The sequence below is a fragment of the Chenopodium album genome, chromosome 12 (assembly GCF_948465745.1).
Source record: "Chenopodium album chromosome 12, dcCheAlbu1.1, whole genome shotgun sequence".
Taxonomy (NCBI): Eukaryota; Viridiplantae; Streptophyta; class Magnoliopsida; order Caryophyllales; family Amaranthaceae; genus Chenopodium; species Chenopodium album.
Window position 1 is genome coordinate 2,292,031 of NC_137845.1, and position 20,206 is coordinate 2,312,236.

Below are 20,206 nucleotides of genomic sequence, written 5' to 3' on the forward strand. Positions count from 1 at the left end.
GATAACAATGACAATAGGGCGTACTAGGAATGTGGTTGCTTTTAATTCTAATTCAATATTGTAACAATTTAGTTTTACAAAAATGTGGTCAGCCCAAATTACATGGAAAGGGCAATGGTAAATAAAAAGTGGAAACAAATAAGCCATTAAAACGACAACTATGACACTGACTAGGGTATGATTTCATTAAATATACAAAACTAAATAGTAACTACATACAACTAATGCATTTAACCCACACGCTTCCGCTTTGATCGCTTACTCTTCTTTGGAGTGGAATACTTGGGAATCTGCTTGCTGCTACTTGATGCATATGCCTCTTCTAATTCATCCTGCCAAAAAACACTCACAAGAATGAATCATCCACATTAAATCACTAACTTAGCACTTTCATATCATTACCCGACTCTCGGAGTACAGCTGAATAACGGAAACATGGAAAATTTTCCAACAAGGGAATTTATTTTAAATACTGATAATCAGAGAGCTTCAGGTCAAGGAGATAATATTCAAACCATTATAGCACCAAGATGATGTTTCACTCCTAATTTTTATACAGAAATCCACTACAAAACAAAAGAACAGTGGCTCACACATACATTCCCCTAGAACACAAGATGCAGAATGGCACTCAAGAAAAAAGGTGTTTCTCATCAATCTCATTGCCCACAATTATAAACACTGCAACACATCAATGCAATTACACGTAAAACTATCTCCAGTGCTACTCACCGTTGTGTGGACCAAAAAGATAATTACCAAGCCCATTGTGAGGTCTTTCATTAGTTACACTAAAACGTCTAAACGTGATAGTTTCATAAAACTGACATACCAAAAGATAGGTATGGTTCCAGAATGGGCAGGATCCACTTCATAACCATCAGTCATAAAATGCTACTTAAGTAATGGTTAAAAGTTAAAACAACACATGCCTTATTAGCAATCAACTGGCTTCAAAACTTTAAACAGCTTATAATACAAATGACTCAAAAATCAATTCAAATTTGATGTAATAATGTAATATATTATTTATATACCATTCTATACTGTGGCCACACAAGAACATATGCACGAAGTCAGATGAGCAGTACAAGTCCCCACAAACATGAACATAGTATTTCTCACGAAGAAATGTCATCTACTAATACTAGCATGCCAAGAGTCAGGACTGCCACCAACGTAAAGCTTTCTGGGAATTTAGCAAACAGTTAAAGACTCTTTAGTCTCAGTGACATCTACTTCAATATAGTATGTCCATGATCAGTTACTCACTGTTTCTTTAGATTCGTCATCTGACCCTATATCAGAATCAGTGACAGATGCCTGATCATCTGGCAGTGCTTTGCTCATTTCTTGCCTTCTCACTTCTTTGAATTGTCTTGACCTATTTTAAATATTTTTTAGAGGAATATCAGGTTAACTGTCAAGAGAAACACAATAATATTAAAGTTATAACATCTGAGAATAACTCAAACCTGTCATCAATTTGAGCAGGTTGGGATACAGATCGCTTCGCCTTTCCAGCACTAATAATTCCACTGGCGTTCTCATTCACAACAGGCTTAGCACCACCTAATTTGCGTAGCCATACCTGCTGTGCAGTACTGAGGACATTATTTGTAAACCTGTCAACCAAAATTATATACTTTAGAGGATGAGTCTTTTACGATAAAGTATATTTGACATTCCTTTGTACTATTGACTATAGTTCAAGTCATGGAACAAAAACAAGTCTGATAAACCATTTTATTCTAGTACTGACTTTAACTAAAGAAATATAGAAGTAAGTTTCATCACGATTTAATAGGGAAACATTCCTCCGAATCTATGACCTATTATACATGATAGTATGATGCCATTATGGTGCTGCCAGTGCAGATATATGCGAATAGTATGAGATGCTACAACAATTAAGATAAATGGGAAAGGAAAGAAGGATTCGGGAACAGACCAGTAAATGGATAATCCGGATGGGACAGATAAGGAAAAATAGCCAATCATAAGAGGAAGGAACTTGAGAACGAGAAGTGAATTCTTCTGAGACGGGTCAGTCTGTCCAAGAATATCTTTCAGCAATTAACATAAAAAAAATAATTTGGTGAAGGATAAAGAACAGATAAAAACAGAAGAAATATCATTACTTGGGGAGGCTTCATCAACTCCATCGAAACATATTGCGAGACAACTAGCAGAACAGGCAAAACAAGATAGGCTGCAGTATCACTCCAGCCAATAGGGGGGTGGCCATCCTGCAAGGTGACATGAAAAGATTGTGATTCACAAGTCCATAAACAAACGATAAACGCAGCACTCATAAAGAACATCCTTTAGAACATGACATGAAAATATAGTTCAATGAGTAACAAACAAGAAAAAAAAACTGATAAGCAAGCAGCAATGACTTTCTGAATGATTTGTGGCCAACAGCTCAGATATTAGACTGGCCAGCTAGTATATGAGTGAATGATGGATTAACTAGCTGCTAAAGCAATTACAATGAAGAAAAAGTTCTTTAAAAGAAAAAAGAGCCATGCAAGTGATAACAGCCCAGGCAAAGCTAAAATACGGAGTGAACAACTCCCTCGCTGTAGGACTGGTATGGAGATAGATCAATTCAGGGATGCATAAGGAGTTGCAATCAGATTGAAGAAGTGCTGCAAGGTTCACCCGCACAGCTTGGAGGTTTGACGTGCTGAACGTGTAACATTTACCAAAATGGATGCTAAAGTGGGTTTCTTAAACAATAAATAAATAAATAAATCAACTCCCAGATTTACTAGCTCAAAAAAAATTCCTTAAAAAAATATCAAGATATTCGCCCATCTAAAAGTTGTAGTCTCCTCAAAAGAGTACAAACCCTATTTAAAGTGGGATTTGTAAAGGGGAGGCACTACAATCTAAACCAATAATACAATAACCAAGTACTTAAAAATCTAGGCATTTAACCAAATTAGTCAAAGCATGTCCTTGGCAATTATAAGCAGATAAAACATAGTCCAGGTAAAATGAATGAATAAAAATTGCAATCTTAGTGTAATTCAAAAGTATCAAGCAAGTAAAAAATTAGCACATGATGTCCATTGGAGAATTAAACAGAACACAGATTATTGCTAGAATAAGTTCACTAATTTCAAGGCAAAAGTACCACAAAAGGAAAGAGCCAGGAGATGCCGGCACCACTTTGGCGTGCAGCAATTGTAGTTGGCCCGCCCAAAGAAGGAATCCAAAAAAACCCTTCTGTCAGCAGTCCCTTCAAGTACAAAAGTTCAGATGACCAGTTAATACTTAATTGCAAAAGCGACATTTGAGTTTACTTTAAAAAGGAAATTATCAGCACATAGCTCCCTAAATACCTCATTAGCTACATTCGAAAGTGCTTGATACAATCCTATCCAGACTGGTATTGTTGCCAAAGTTGGTAAGCACCCTGTCAAATGTGAAAGAAAGACATCAGTATATCTTCCATGCCATCAAAACAGATTGTAACAAGAGAAAGTCAAGATGGTATAACAGTTTAAAGTTTAAGCAGCATTTGGCTAGCAGTCATTATAAAGAATTTTGGAATTTTGCCCAAGTGCCTGACCATAATATACCTCAGAGTCACAGCCAATATATCACTGCAGACCACAGTAACCACCAAGCTATAAGATACAACAGATAAGATTGCAAGGTTGCCACTTATTGCTTTAGTACAATGACTGTATATGAAAAATTACTACGTATAATAGTAGAGTCAAATTGATCAGGGACAAATACAATCAGGGAACTCGGGAAGCATACAACCAGCCTAAGTTGCTCAACATAGTAGACTAGTGGAGACCAAATAAGAGAATGGGCCAGCTAAGAAACAAGACAAACCAGTAAGATGCCTGTAGGACAACCAACTCAAATTCAGACCATATATCTAGGCCCAAGTACAAGATTAAAGGAAGTCAGAAACTGAGCTGTTCCAATAGATTCGGATTTTCTGCCAGACTTCAGGTTTCCTACCCGTTATTAAAAGAGAGAGGGGGGGTGGGGGGAGGCATGTCAAACTAGAACCAATGTCCAAGTCAGCATTCAACTAACCTCTTAGACTATTAGTTGTTAGTGTTCTTTCCTAAATATATTCCTTCTGTTGTAAGCTACATTTAATGCAAATAAATCTGCACGGTAAGAGACTGGACCCACTGGAGCTATAATGATCTATAAACAAGTTTTCCTTACCAAATGGAATAATGGATGTTAAATAACATTGGCTGAGCTAAAAAGAAGAAGCTTGTATTGTCGACTCTTTCAACTACAAACAAGTTGTGTAGTAGATCATATGCTAAGAATAATATGCTACCTTTTACAATTAGCAGCATCAAAAGTAGAAAAGCTGTTCCTTTTTTTTTCACTATTCTGGATGAATTTATAAAAACAACTTGGATTCATATGATGAATTTTGATTGCTGAGATAAATTACATCAGGATTGATGATGTAAGAAATCCATGTGAAGAAGATAACTAAAATTTTCCCTGAGCAAAGGTATTGAGCTTTGAAAAGCAGCGTAAATAAAATGTGCATTGGTGACACTTGGTGAACAGAACACCCTAAAATGCCTCAACCGTAAAACCATAATAAAATTTGGCCAAGTTGGAAATTGCGCATATGAGAGTGTTTCTGCCTTTGTGAGTTTCTACCACTAATAATAGCGTATAGATGATATAATAAGGTTTGAATCTAGAATTGAACATTGTGTGTTTGTTTATCATCGTCATGCTAAAAAGGGTTGTGAAAATCTAAACCTAGCTACAAACAAAATGATTGCTTCCAATAATGTAGTATTTCTTGAAAAAAACACTTCCATTTCATTTCTCATCCCATTCTTATTCTAATTCTAATTCAATCAAATTCCTTTATATCCTCATTCCACATCAAAAAAAAAGGAAAAAAAAAAAGTGAAAAAATAGTAACAACTGAAGGAGTAAACGAGTTTGAAAGTAAAGAAAATACTCCATACATAAAATAAATAAAAAGACATGAATTCATAAGAGAAAATTCACCTGCCAATGGATTAACCCCAGCCTGCTTGTAAAGACGTGATGTCTCGAGTTGAATTCTTTCCTGAAAAAAGAAAGAAAAAAAAAATGGCCTCATCAAAACATGTTCCTATGTGACAAATGCAATAACATCAACTATACCGTTGTTGTTATAGGAGGGAAAAGAGTAGAAAGGAATAGACAGTGAGGCAAAATAAAGAAATTCCATTGCTTTGGCAATAATATGACAAGCACACTGCACACCAAATGTATTGCACTAACTTAAATTTAAGCTTGCCATATGACAAGCTCACACCTTTGTTTATTCAGTTTGACAGATCCTTCAGTTCTTATAAAAGTAAAGCTTGCTAAATGGTGCAATAACATCAGAAAATATATGTAATCACAGAGGAACTTTCAATGCTGCACTATGCTGGAAATGAGCGACATGTGCAAGTTCCAAAATCAGCTCAAGCAACAACCAATGTAGAGTAGTAAAAACAGTACAATTTTGCGAAAGGCTAACCACCTGATTTCCTTTGTATCTTTCTTGTATGGCTTTTATCTTTGGTTGGAGATTTTGCATTGCCAGCGTTGATTCAACCTGCAAACAAGAGAGATGTCAACAAGCGAACCACTATTATTAAAGCACCAAGAGATTCCAGGTTATTCAGATATAAATCAAATCACACTGTCCTAGTTTAAACTGGGAAGCTTCCTAAGTTTGTATTTGATTTTCTCCCTTTGAGAGAATAGTGAAGCTGAAGAAGACATCTGTGTATATTTATGCAGATGCATATGCTGCATTGGCATACACTCCATTATGAAGGGGCTTTCAATCTTGATGGAATGCCAATATCTGAACCAGAGATCAATGATTGGGATTCTTGGAACGTGCAAAACTGTGTCGAAATTTTGTAATAGCTCAGAATATTTTAAGGACAAGATATGTGATGTACACTCATTTTGAACAACCTTTTCAGAGCAAGTCATTGGTCTTGATTTTTTCAAATCAAAAGATGTACAGAGGGAGAGTCTGGAATGAAGCACAAACCTGTTGCTTTGTCAAAGGAAAAGTTGCAACTTTCACGAGGACAGTAAGTAATATGATTGCAAATCCATATGAATAAGGCACATGTAAAGTTGAGAGCCCATCCTTCAGAACCTGTCCAATAAAAAGAAAAAAAGTTATACAACAAAAATCAACTAATGAAGTTTACACAATACCGAGTTTGTAAAGGTCACGTAATACACAACTTACCTTTAATACCAGACAAACTGAAAAAGTTGTGTTACCAAGAAGATAATTATATCATAACCTTTAATTCCCAGGGTATGCCATACTCATGATTTTCTAGTGTAAACCCTATTCTTCTAGTCACTTTAATTTAAGACAATACATTCCAGGATACCAAATTCATTTATGTCATTTTGTAGCTCTTCTATCCAGGCCATCCTTGAAAATCCTCAACTCCTTTTGATATCTTTATCATCCCAACAATTCTACTGACATTGACGTAATGTACAAACCATCACTTTTAGTGTCCTTCATCTTATGCTCAATAGCCTCAACTTCAATCTAACCCTATCTTCGTGAATATCTTCGTCACAAATCCTATTTCTCCTTGCTTCAAGTATCACAACACATCCACCTCCATCCACTCATCAACCAAGTTTGTTATTATCACATAGGACTATACATGTAAACATTATACTCCGCAAAAACACAGTGTACAATTTTGTGAAAATGAAGCAGTACCATATCTGTGCAGCAAATCAACATACTTCTAAGCAAACTAATTGGTCAAGCTTTCCAAACTTCAACCTTAATATGTCAAAATCACTAGCTAATTATAGTTCACAGCTAGACCTCTAAAAGAAAACCTTCCAAAACTTCATCATTTGACTGCAGAATAATCTTTTCTTAATCACTAACTAATCCGTCAATCACTAAAATCAAGCAATACCTTACGACTACCGGCTAGTAAAACAATACGACTATATTGTAATCAAAATCAATTGTATGAACATCAAAAAATCTTATTATATATCCTAATTCAATTACTTAATCAGCACCGTTGCTAGGCAATTCAACAATTTCACAAATCAAAAATGAACTCATACATGATCAACTTATAAATATAATTTTGCACGACAAAACATAACAAATTATAAAATTCAAACCACTAGCTAGTAAAACAACAAGACTATGTTGTAATCAAAATCAATTGTTTAAACATCGAAAATTCTTATCATATATCCTAATTCAATTACTTATCAACACCTTTGCTAGCCAATTCAACAATTTCACAACTCAAAAATAAATCATACATAATCAATTTATACGTAAAATTTTGCACAACAAAACATAACAATTACAAAATTCATACAAATAATTGAATATACCTTCAAAACGACTTCCATGGCGTCGGAAATAAACCCGAACCATCCACCACTTTTCTGCACCGGAGCTCCAGAAGCGTCAGGAGAAGTCGTAACAGCGGCATCAGCAAGAGTATAAATAAGACTTTCAGCTCTACTAAAAACAGCGCTCAAATCAATCGAACTATCAATCGAAGAAATTGGAGGAATTTCCTGGAAACTGAACTTCACAGTTGTACTGATAATTTTGCTTCGGTGAGGAAGAGAGTAGATGCCATGACGATAAGATTTCGAAGGTAATACAGTTCCGAAAAATGGCGAGGATGAAATTAGGGTTCTCGCCATTGAAGGAGAGAGAAAGAAGGATTCAATTGGTCATGAGATGATGAGAGAGAAAATGGGAATTTGGGGGGTTGGATTGTGTTTCAGTGTACAATGAGAAGAGGTGGTGGTGGAAGAAGGGCTGCTATTCGTTGTTTTTTATTTCTTCGCATTATCCGTTTTAATGAAATTATGGAATTTGGAGGGGGATTTTTTTAATTGTGACCAATGATTGAGTGACACGTTTGTTATTAGTATTTTAATGTTGAGCACTTGCTGATGTCACTCGGTTTCTCTCCCAATTAATGGTAGGTATTCTATGATCCACGAACGCAGTAAGGGCTAGTTAATACGAGTAATGAATTGAGATCATGGGGATTGAATTTGCCAATTCTAGATTGTGTAGATTTAAAATTAGGAAAAATTATCCGGAGTAATCCGACCTTTGGCTCATGCCCCCAAAATAATCCCAACTTTCGATTATTTTTAAATAATCCGACTATTAATGTCAATCCGCTTCAACTGGTCCCAACCGGTTACCTAGCTTGTTATAACCAGTTAGATGACACGTGTCGGCCTGTGATTGGCCAAAGGTTAAAAAAAAAAGTTAAAAAAAACAATCCCACCAACCATCTCCACCCATCCCCGCCGACCAGCCTGCCTAACTCCCCATCGCCGCGAATCCGGCCACCAATGGCCCCTTCCCCCAGCGTCGTCGCCCTTTTCCCCTGCCTCAAACCACCAAATCCCTTCCCTCTCCCATGAAATCCCACTAAAATCATCCCACCCTCGAAATCCCCTTCCTATCCCGATCTCGGCCCCCTCTTCTTCCCCAGTCCCAATATCGGTTTCCCTCTCTTCCTTCGCTTCTAGTTCGTCCTCCCTCACCTTTCCCCGCCTAGATTTCGGGTGTGAATTGTAGAGCAACCACATCCACAATAGTGACAACATTGCGGTGGCTGGGGCTGCAATTCGGCGATGGTGGTTAGGGCTGCAATTTGGCGGTGGTTGGGCTACAATTTGCTGGTGGCTTAGGACCATTTAAAGCGGATTGACATTAAAGGTCGGATTATTTAAAAATAATTGATAGGTGGGATTATTTTGGGTGGATGAGCCAAAGGTCGGATTATTCCAGGCAATTTTTTCTTTAAATTATTGATAAATTTTATTTACACTCTATAATAAGTCGTGGTTTAAATTCTTATAATTCATTGAGTAGGTTGTAATATAGACTAAATAAATTATACTTGCAGATTACTAGAGCAATCCGGCCACATATCCAAATTCAACTGACAAGTAAAAGAAAATATCCGCAAACCTACAAATAATCTAGGAATTGCTATCACTATCGAGAAATGACAAAGGTTGATCTTACGATTTTGAAGAAAGTAAAACCACCGTTATTCTTAAAATCAGTAAGAAGGAGTTTGATGGCATAAATAATCTAGAGAATGGGGGTACACAAAGTGAATGTTATGAATTTATGTAATCGACTCCATTTATGAAATTAAGACTCTAATTGATTGATTGATTGATAGATATGTAATGTTTAAAAACTCTTTTTTTTTTTTTTTTGATGATAAAACTCCTTTTGCTGTGTTACTATAAGCCTGAGAATTCAAGGGAAATGTCTTTTGCTCTATGAACATAAGTGCATGTTTGGTACTAACAGTATTAAAAGTGGTTGATAGTGTCAATTAAAAGTCCTTTTTTTTTAAAAAAAAAATAATTACTGAAAAGTAACATTTAAAGTTTTGAAGTTTGAACCATTTATTTGCAATGGTGCCAAAAAAATGGGGATAGAGGGAGTATTTTTATTTTTTTTTATTTTTTGGTCTTTAGAAAGTCATAAAAACGGGTGATGAGAATCAATCACAAGATATCTTGAAACCGGCTAAGATATCTATCATTTATTATGATCTTGTAAGCTTGTTACTTGTCAATTTGGCCGTGGTTGGTAAGAGAGTTACAAGGGTGGGGATGAGAATCGATTCCAGAATTTCTTAAAATCAAGAGGGAAGCTCTAACCACTTGAGTTATACCTCACTTTCATGATATTCGGTTATTCGCTAGCTCTTTTTCATGTACGTAGAGCAGGAAATACAGTAGTCCATCTTGTAGCAAGATGGGATATTCATAATTGTTCAGAGCTTATTTTTATTGACTTTATTCAGCAAGGTGGTTTACCCTTGGCGGAACTTGATTTGGAATAAAATCCCTGTTAACGTTTCCCTAAAATAACATTACTCCGTATTATAGTTTTAATTTTTGAAAAATTCCAGGTTGTAATAAAAATGGTTTCATTTTAAAGCAAGCGTCATGTTGGACCTACAAAAACGAGGTTAAATTTGACCAAAAACAAAATAACCCAGTTAAATCACCTTGAGTATTCTCTAGAACTTCCTCCTCATTGGCTTGATCCCAAGGGGAAAATTTCGAACCAACTAACCAACCCAACGTAATAAAAGTATGTAATATCCACGAGTCCAACTTAAAAATAGTAGATCTAAATCCAACGGCTCACCTTTCTCCGACCAAATCGAAAAACACAAAACCCCTACAACACCCCAAGTCAGAATTTTCTCGAATCCAAATTTTTCGCCCCATTAAAAACGAGAAACCAAAAAAAACCACAAAAAAGCGGGAAACCCTTCAAATGACAGATGGAAGAAGATAAGAGGGTTTAGGATTTACGAACGAACCAGAACCTTCTCGAAATGATCTTTTAGTCTTATAAAAAACTCCCCTTTTCCTTCTCTTCCATACCCATTCAAATTTTTTCACAGCTTACAAAAAAAAAAAAAAAAAAAAAAAAAACCTACGCTCTCAAAAATCCAAAAAAAAAAAAAGGAAAAGTTTCTCTGTTTTTTTTGAGTTTTGCTAGGGTTACAGAAATGTCGTCTGGAAAGGGTGAAGGTCCGGCGATCGGAATCGATCTCGGCACGACATACTCGTGTGTTGGAGTATGGCAGCACGATCGTGTTGAGATTATTGCAAATGATCAGGGGAACAGGACGACGCCGTCTTATGTTGCTTTTACTGATACTGAGCGTTTGATTGGTGATGCTGCTAAGAATCAGGTCGCCATGAATCCTACTAACACTGTTTTCGGTATGATTTCTTTTCCTCTCTGTTATTTGATGATTTAATTTTTATGATCATGCATGTAATTACTCCCTATTATGTTAGGGTTATTGTTGTGTAAGTTATTTTGTGTTGATTATATGCTTAAACATGATTTTTAGGAGTTGATGTAGTTTATGAGAATGTTTGGTTGATTGTTTGATGATTATGCTTATGGGTCGTGGCACTTTATGTTTCTGTAGAGAACTTGAATACGAGTTTGTGAATTTATTTTATTTTTTCATACTTTTGTTTTGATTATACGGAGTACTGTATTTTAATATTGCAATCCATGTATAATGAGGCTTAGATCGGTGTTATCAGTCGCATAAGATTTAGGGTTTTGTGCAAATTGCAGTTTGTTTGATTTTTATTGAAATTATGTGTTGATTAATTGGTTAATTATGATTAGTATGAGTTAGTTAGGTGCAAGAGAACAATGTTTGAAAATTGTCGATGATTTTATTTATGGATCCTGACAGTCTATGTTTTTGGATAGAATTTGACTACGGGTTAGTGAATGTTTTATTATTTTATCTATTAGAGTATTATCAGGCATCATGAATCACAGTTTTGATTGGTGCTAATAATCAGATAATGTTTAGGGTTTTTGAGTGAATTGCATTTGATCCAAATATTTTAATAATTAACTTATATAACTGAGTATTTTATTCAGATCATACGAAGTAATTTATTTGAAATGTCAGATAATTACTAGAACTCTTCTTGTTTTTGTAGCTTTTATTAATATATTATGAATTTTAGATATACTTTATACTGTATGTGTTTGTGTAATCCATTTTTGTTCTGTTTGTGCTTGTATATGTTCTGGAGGGTAAATTTTTGATAAAATATTTGTAATTTTGATTTTTATAGATGCCAAGCGATTGATTGGAAGGAGATTTAGTGATCCATCAGTGCAAGCTGATATGAAGTTATGGCCATTCAAGGTAATTGCTGGCCCAGCTGACAAGCCCATGATTGTAGTCAACCACAAGGGTGAGGAGAAGCAATTCTCTGCTGAAGAAATTTCATCTATGGTCCTAACAAAAATGAAGGAAATCGCTGAGGCGTTCCTTGGCTCGTCCATTAAGAATGCCGTGGTCACTGTCCCAGCTTACTTCAATGACTCCCAACGTCAAGCCACCAAGGATGCTGGTGTGATCTCTGGGCTTAATGTCATGCGTATCATTAACGAGCCGACTGCTGCTGCCATTGCGTATGGTCTTGACAAGAAGGCTAGTAGCAGTGGGGAGAAGAATGTGTTGATTTTTGATCTTGGAGGGGGTACTTTTGATGTGTCTCTGTTGACAATTGAAGAAGGGATTTTCGAGGTTAAGGCGACTGCTGGTGACACTCACCTTGGTGGTGAGGATTTTGATAACAGGATGGTGAATCACTTTGTGCAAGAGTTTAAGAGGAAGCACAAGAAGGATATTAGTGGGAACCCGAGGTCTTTGAGGAGGTTGAGGACAGCTTGTGAAAGGGCGAAGAGGACTTTGTCATCAACTGCTCAGACCACCATTGAGATTGACTCTCTTTATGAGGGAGTTGATTTCTACACCACCATTACTCGTGCTCGTTTCGAGGAGTTGAACATGGATCTGTTCAGGAAGTGTATGGAGCCAGTTGAGAAGTGTTTGAGGGATGCCAAGATGGATAAGACTAAAGTAGATGATGTTGTGCTTGTTGGTGGTTCTACTAGGATTCCGAAGGTTCAGCAGTTGCTCCAGGATTTCTTCAACGGGAAGGAGCTCTGCAAGAGCATTAACCCTGATGAAGCTGTTGCTTATGGTGCAGCTGTTCAGGCTGCAATTTTGAGCGGTGAAGGTAATGAGAAGGTGCAGGACTTGCTGTTGCTTGATGTTACTCCTCTGTCTCTTGGTTTGGAGACTGCTGGTGGTGTTATGACCGTGCTCATCCCAAGAAACACTACAATCCCCACGAAGAAGGAACAGGTGTTCTCGACATACTCAGACAATCAACCGGGTGTATTGATTCAGGTCTTTGAAGGAGAGAGAACCAGAACTCGGGATAACAATCTGTTGGGCAAGTTTGAGCTCACTGGGATTCCTCCTGCACCAAGAGGTGTGCCTCAGATCAATGTCTGTTTCGACATTGATGCCAATGGTATCCTGAATGTGTCTGCTGAGGATAAGACCACCGGTCAGAAGAACAAGATCACCATCACTAATGACAAGGGTAGACTGTCCAAGGAAGAGATTGAGAGAATGGTGCAAGAGGCCGAGAAATACAAGTCAGAGGATGAAGAGCACAAGAAGAAGGTTGAGGCCAAGAATGCCCTTGAGAACTATGCTTACAACATGCGTAACACTATCAAGGATGACAAGATTGCTTCCAAGTTGTCGGAAGCTGACAAAAAGAAGATTGAGGATGCTATTGAACAGTCCATTCAGTGGTTGGATGGAAATCAGCTTGCAGAGGCTGATGAATTTGAAGACAAGATGAAGGAGCTTGAGGGTATTTGCAACCCAATCATCGCTAAAATGTACCAAGACGGTGCTGGCCCTGATATGGGGGGTGCTAGCATGGATGAAGATGGTCCTGCTGCTGGTGGTGCAAGTGGTCCTGGTCCTAAGATTGAGGAGGTTGATTAAGCTGTTGCTCTTTTGAGGGATACTTGAGCTTTTGCTTTTATTCTGATACTGCTTTTATATTGCTAGTAGTGTTAGTACCTTAGTAGTAAGATTTGGGAAACTTGTTTTACTATGTATTAGTAAATTAGTAATGATTTGAGTCTCGATTGCGGACTACTTTGGCAGATAACTATTATTTTCTGCCTGTTAGTTTTATCAACAATTATATAATGATAAAGTAATTTTCATTCCCCAAAATTTGATTTTCATCGATAGTGTTCCCAATTCAGTTTAACTTATGGAATGTGCTCATGTAAATGTTTTCCTCATGCAATAGATCTCATAAATTTGTCAGGAATAATTTCAATTTTGCCTGTATTTCCTTATATTAAAATTTCTTAACTATAAGAAACTAAGTTTGATGCTTGTTTAAATGCAGCCAATTTGACCTTTAAAAACATCAAGATTTGGTGAAATTTGCTTTGTATAGATGTTCATCCAGCACTTGATCTCATATGAAATTGTCAGAATTTTGCCATTTTCTTATATATTTATATTGTATGAAAAGCTTAAAGTTAAACCATGAGAAACAACTTTCCCAAGCAGCATAGTATGGAGTCTAAGTGGCGTCCTCCTGGTGAAGGTATGATTAAAGTAAATGTTGATGGGGCTGTTTTTGGGGACGCCGGATCTGGTATGGGAGTTGTAATTCGAGACCATGGAGGCGAGGTGGAGGTGGTGAGGGCGGGCTGCCAGCAGGTCCGTCACAGGTGGGAAGCGAGTGTTGTGGAGTCGAAAGCTATGGCACTTGGTCTGAAGCTTGCGATTCAGTGTAATGCAAAGAAGGTTGTTGTGGAGAGTGATTGTGAGCTCTTAGTAAAGTTAGTAAATGGGGAATTGGCTGATGGTTCTTTTCTGGGTATGCTAGCTAGGGAGATCAGGTCTATTGCTAGTTTTTTTGATTATGTGGCTTTCTCTCATATTTTTAGAGAAGCTAACAGTGTTGCTCACACTTTGGCACATCTCTCTTCCCTTGAGTACTCTACCAGGGTGTGGGTTGGGAGCTGTCCTAGTGTGGTGGATGATGCTGTAGCTTTGGATTTTGTTTTTAGTATTAATAATAATTAGTTGATGATCGGCTTTCAAAGGTGAGTATAATGCTGCCAATTTGACCTTATTTGACCTTTAGGTGTAGCAATATTCGTTTTGTACAATTATACAGATTTCCATCTTGTATACTGTATATAATCTCAAATAGTAAATTATTCAGGAATAATCTTATTTTTGCCTGGATTTCTTATCATAATATTACATTTTAAATACAGCTTAAAACTTCTTCACTATAAGAAACATTCGAAGGCGTGTACAATGCAGCCAATAAGACCTTTAGCAACATGAAGTTGATGTTGCAAACGCAAGTATATATCTGCTCTATTTAACATTTTCCGAGTAGTTAAAAAATACACTATAGTGATGACTACATCTGTACAAATGAACAATGAATCAGAATAAACAAAATCAAAGATTCGTGATAATAAATATATAAAAATCCATAGCCAGTATTAACAATCATATAGAATAAGAATCCATATAAAAATCCATAGCCAGTATTAACAATCAGATAGAATGGCAGCTGCCAGAAGACCAATGGAAACTATTTGAATATAATCGTACAACTTAATAAAACATGACAAAGAAGCCATTGAGGTGAAAAAATTAACTACAGAATGTACACTATTTCTATACATGTACAATTTTGAATCAATGCATGTCATCTACATAATATTAGGGGCATGAAGTCCGGCTTGACGCACAGATGGGTAATCAGCTTATCGCTGCTTGGTAGAATGGCACCCAAAAGTAGCAAAGACAGCTGAAGATCTGCTGGTCAACAGTATTTAAAAATTAGCTGCACAATATATGGTAACATTGTGAGGCATTATACAATTGATCTGCAGAAATTGCGAATTTAGCTGCAAGAGTATAATAGAGTTGGGAGAGTTGCCAAAAAATAATCTGCAATACTGATTCATTATTCAGAAAGATAATACAACTATACAATTTTCAGGTTCTACAAGAAAACACTTCAACCAGAAGTTGCACTGTTCAGCTATGTCTCGTAATACAGTTCCCACACTCATTCGCATGCGTACTGCAAGAACCCTCCACAAAATAACCAATCCAATGACCGCTAAATCATAAAATCCATCAAATAGAAGAAAAAATAAAACATGGACAACGCAGTAAGATCTTACCATTAATCTCTGAACTTGACTTTGAAGGACGGGAGCAAACCCAAAACTCAAAGCTATTTAAATGCAAAAGAACAAAATCAGACCTATGATTTTTGTCAGACGGCAAAAAATCATGTACTACATGTGGGACTTTCTAACTCCTATATATATGGAGCCTAGGAACTACCAAGAGAATAATTACGTCAAGTATTTGAGCTGCCCTTACTTTAGTCCAGATAAGCCTCAGTCAAGACAACAAGAGATCATTCCCACCAAGATGGGAGCGAAGGCAAATTGGAACCTCATGTTCTTCAGGACCTACACGAGGCTTAGGCACAGATATTTCGAGAACTGTTCCAGAATTATCAAAATAAGCTTCCAACTTCGCATCATCAGGAATTCGGGAAGGAAGAGGAATTTCCCTTTTGAAGTCACCAGGGGGGCAGTGCTCAGGAAAAGGATCTGTAAGCTTAAACGTTTTGTCATTCCTATGAATATAGGGCATGCACGCTGTGCTCGTAGATGTGACCTTGACCACGCCATGAGATACTGTATTCCACCAAGAAACTTTGACCTTTTGAAGATCTGTGAACGGCAGACTAATGACAATCATGTACCCATCATCATCTTCGTAGATAGATTTTGCACAGGTAACTGGCCCATAGACATTTCTCATAACCCCAGTGAATTCAGGGGCCCAGATGGGTTCAACTGGATGCACCTCTACTGCATCTTGCGTTCCATCAGAAGAATGTGTATTGGCTGGCAGACAAGAGTCTTCATCATTTCCGTGAGCAGGGACATCCTTCCTCTTCTTACTTGCAGCAGCAGAGAGATCAAATACATCATTTACATGGTTAGATGGCTGTGTGGACAGGTTCAAACCAGAGCCATTGAGCAATTTCTTTGAGTGACCATTGTCAGTGCTCTTCAAGGCTGGAAGTGGCCTCTCTAGTTCAAATTCTGTGCTAGGAAGATTCCTCCACGAAGCAAACTCACTAGCTTCTTCTGGAAGAGAAAAGCTGAGGTCCCTTCCTGTGAGTTCCATCCACCTCCTCTGCTCTTCCTCATCAACAGCACTAAGATTTGGTTGTCGAACAATTTCAATTCCGTGAAGGCATTGAGGGTTAGAGAGTCCTCGGTAATGTTTCCTTTGCATTTTGTGAGACCGAACAAAACCCTTTTCAACACTAAAAGGGAACGGCCTTTCCCCTTGCCGCGAATGCCCATTCATGTAGCTTCTCAATTGCATCTTCCCCAATGCATTCTCTGGCCTCTCCTTAAAAACCCACATATACATATTTTCCATATCATGTTGTACCAAGAAAGACTCCAGCTGAAGATCAGACTTCTCAAACCCCGAAACCCCATTACCATCCCTCACAATCTTGCTCTTCGATTTCTCATTCAATGAAGGCTTAAAGTAGAAGCTAAAAAAGAACCAAGCTCCCCACACACTATCAAGCCTCTTAGCACACTTTCGATTTCCATTCCCGTTCCCATTCCCATTCCCATTCTTAGGAACCGCCACATGAGTCTCCGATACATAAACCTGAGTCCCTAATCCAACCTCTAACATATCACAAGCCTCCTGATTCCAAGTCTGACGAGGCGGAGGACTACGCTCCGCCGATAAGGGCAGATTAATATCAGGTGGACCAGGACGAGACAATATTATATGCCTACTAATCTCTCTCTCCTTTTCCTCATGAGATTTCGAACTCGAATCCATTGACAACAATGTTGATGGGTGATGATTCTCCATTGACAAGCTCGCTAACAAATCTTCCCCCATATCATCCACACCCCCAACAATCTATATTCAAGGGTCTTATGAATTTTTTCAAACAAATCCCCAAGTCAATTCAAGCTAATCACTACATAAAATCACAGATATTCACCTCCAATTCTTAGCATACTACACTATCTATGTCTATACATCAATCTCATATCCAATTGCACAAAAAATTGAATTTAACAATCAAATAATCACTTTCAGCAGATAAACAAGAAATTCAATAAATTTCTAAACCTAAAATACCAACTAGATGAATTGGTCAAAACCTAACCCTAGTAGAAATATGTAATTAGCTGATAATATTGACTCGACCAAAAATATATAAATATAGAAAAAATCAAAGTGACCGACCAAAAAAAGGAAATTTAAATCAAGGGTAATATAAATCAGGAAAGAGAAAAATCACGAAAGTACCTTGTAAGAGAAGAAGAATAAAAAGTATGGATTTTTATTTATTTTTATTTTTATTTTATTTTTTTGGGTCAGCAGTAAAATTGAGATCTTCAACAAGAAAATTCATAGAGCTCCAAAAATGAGGAGAGAGAAAGAGACGGAGGGGGGAGGGAGGGAGAAACCGGGAGAGGCAACAACAGGGGCGAGCTTTCCTCTCTTCTCGTAGTAAAAAGACGATTTTGTCCTTTCTACTAGTATTAAATTAAGTGGTGTTAATTTACACTGTTTAATTAGACGTTGATAGATTTTAACGGTGAAAAGTTACCGTTTGGAGTTTGTTGAGCTTGAAGTAGGGTGCTAAACCTTCGAGCCGAGGTAAGCTCGGAAGCTCGACGAGCTTTTGAAAGATAGGCTCGGCTCGAGCTCGTGACGCCAGAAGCAGGTTCGGCTCGGTTCGAAGCTCGACTTGAGTTTTTTATTTTTTTATTATTATTGCTAAACTAACTTGCCCCTGCCATCATTAAAGCCCGCTTGAAGGTTTGATGATGTTGAACAGTAGACGACGAGTCGGCGATGGTGAGGCTACTCATTGGGTATCATCTGGTCTACGGCGACTGTGGGGCGGTGGTCAGGTGGTGTTCGTGCTGTGAGTTGAAAGATTGTGCTTGTCAAGTTGTGAGCTTGACGGCTATGCGTGAGAAATGAGAATGAGGTGAAATTGAAATTATAGTAGCTAGGTTAATCAAGACATGAGCTGTAAACCACTAAACCCCACTAAGAACGCATATTTTTAATTTTTATTTTTATTTGTTAAATAAATGAATATTTAAAACTTTATTAAATACTACTACTGCTCGTACTCTAGTATACTTCACCATGTACTTGAATCAGATTTTATACATATATATTTTTATATTAAAAAAAAATTACAAGTAATCAATAATTTTTTAATACAATTTCTATATTTTAATTGAGCTTGTTCACGAGCTTTTCCAGCCGAGCTTTAACTTGCTCGGCTCGGCTCATTACGAGCCGATTTCGAACTCGAGCCAAGCCTCATTAAATCGAGCTTTGAGCGAACTTTGACCGAATCAAAGTCGAATAGTTTATGAATAGCTCAGTCTCATTATCACCCCTACCTTTGAAGGAAAGACGGTGACTATAGAAGATGACGGACGTTACGATTAAGGGTAATGGGTGGATTTGGTTGGCTCTAGACTTAATCGTTGGGCTAGGGCCACAAATTTTATTTTAGTTGGAAAGTGGTATGTGGGCCATAGTTTGAGATTATGTGGCTTAATATGATATAATAGCCCAGCCCAGCTAAGTGTTTTTTTTAAAAAAAATAAAATAAAAAAATTTAAGCCACACATTTTAATGCATGGTTATTGGTTGGTTAGGGGGCTAGAGTGCAAGACTACAAGAGACCAAGAGTAAAGACTGAGGGCCTGTTCTTAGTTACTATATTGATTAGGGCTGTTCATCGGTCCAAGATCGGATCGGATCGAAGACCAAAAAAACGAATTTTAAAAACCGAAAATCGAACCGATTAAGCTAGGACCGATTTTGGAATTTTTATAAAAAAAATTCTAAATTTTAAAGAATTTTTGGAAAATTCGGAAAAAAATAAAGGAAAAACAATATTTTAACGTCTTTTTTTGTATGTTTAGCACAAAAAATCTTATACGACTAATTTTTTTCAAGCTTATTAAGGATAATCTTAATCATTATTAAAAGTTTTATATATAATTTTAAGCAAAAAACCGATCCGGTCCAAGACTGTTTTTTATAGGGTTTGGATCGGACTGGACCGAAAATCGGGAAAATAAATTTCTCGACCCGAAGACTGGACCGATTTGTTTGGTCCAGTCCATTTTTCCGGTCCGGACCAAATTTTGAACACCCCTATATGAGATAAGAAAATTGAGAACTGAAATTAAGCTGAAGAGATCATACCTTGGAGTATTATTTTATAGTCCAAATTTCCATAGTGGGATTATTATTAATTATTTTTCTTATTTCGGCTCATGAAATATTATTTTAGTTTGTCACCAACCGGGCAACCACTAGTTAAGCAAAATTCAAGAGAGAAAATCAGAAGGTGAAGTTTTGTAATATTTGATTCAACAAATTTCGATTAAACTTAATTCACTCAATGGAGTTTCAAACATTTCAAGTGTTTAAATCGAATTCTAAGAAACTTTGTAAATTCAGTATATATTATAATTATACCTCGAGATAGGAGGCTAGAGGAATTGACTAGTTCTCTTACTTCCTGGCGTGAGGTCAAGAGACGAATTTTACAAAGCTCATTCTAGGAGGAATCTTCCTAAAATTCCCTCTCTTAGGATGGG

The 20,206-nt window shown here is 37.0% G+C and overlaps 4 protein-coding genes across 6 annotated transcripts; 2 read left to right on the forward strand and 2 right to left on the reverse strand.

Moving 5' to 3' along the window:
• Nucleotides 1-21: 21 nt before the first annotated feature.
• On the reverse strand, nt 22-7,858 carry LOC145570005 (inner membrane protein PPF-1, chloroplastic-like). Its single transcript, XM_081628985.1, has 11 exons — nt 7,411-7,858; nt 6,059-6,169; nt 5,534-5,608; nt 5,029-5,089; nt 3,354-3,427; nt 3,146-3,250; nt 2,142-2,249; nt 1,952-2,052; nt 1,476-1,625; nt 1,273-1,384; nt 22-332 (listed from the first exon to the last, which is right to left on the reverse strand). Exons 1-11 carry the CDS (start codon nt 7,729-7,731, stop codon nt 231-233), a joined length of 1,320 nt encoding a protein of 439 aa, XP_081485111.1. The 5' UTR covers nt 7,732-7,858; the 3' UTR covers nt 22-230.
• Nucleotides 7,859-10,500: 2,642 nt separating this feature from the next.
• On the forward strand, nt 10,501-13,603 carry LOC145571580 (heat shock 70 kDa protein 4-like). Its single transcript, XM_081630612.1, has 2 exons — nt 10,501-10,818; nt 11,707-13,603. Exons 1-2 carry the CDS (start codon nt 10,602-10,604, stop codon nt 13,446-13,448), a joined length of 1,959 nt encoding a protein of 652 aa, XP_081486738.1. The 5' UTR covers nt 10,501-10,601; the 3' UTR covers nt 13,449-13,603.
• A 406-nt stretch (nt 13,604-14,009) lies between these two features.
• Nucleotides 14,010-14,555, forward strand: LOC145572772 (uncharacterized). The gene has a single exon (XM_081631740.1). It carries the CDS (start codon nt 14,010-14,012, stop codon nt 14,553-14,555), a length of 546 nt encoding a protein of 181 aa, XP_081487866.1.
• Nucleotides 14,556-15,025: 470 nt separating this feature from the next.
• Nucleotides 15,026-18,591, reverse strand: LOC145570006 (uncharacterized). Of its 3 annotated transcripts, XR_014096368.1 has the most exons (3): nt 15,888-18,591; nt 15,683-15,735; nt 15,026-15,308 (listed from the first exon to the last, which is right to left on the reverse strand). XR_014096368.1 is itself a non-coding variant. In XM_081628987.1 (2 exons), exon 1 carries the CDS (start codon nt 17,454-17,456, stop codon nt 15,909-15,911), a length of 1,548 nt encoding a protein of 515 aa, XP_081485113.1. In that variant the 5' UTR covers nt 17,457-18,591; the 3' UTR covers nt 15,026-15,336; nt 15,888-15,908. The 3 variants fall into 3 exon arrangements, 2 of the variants coding, with proteins under 2 accessions (XP_081485113.1, XP_081485112.1); XM_081628987.1 differs by lacking the exon at nt 15,683-15,735 and having other exon boundaries at nt 15,026-15,336; XM_081628986.1 differs by lacking the exon at nt 15,026-15,308 and having other exon boundaries at nt 15,429-15,735.
• Nucleotides 18,592-20,206: the final 1,615 nt, after the last annotated feature.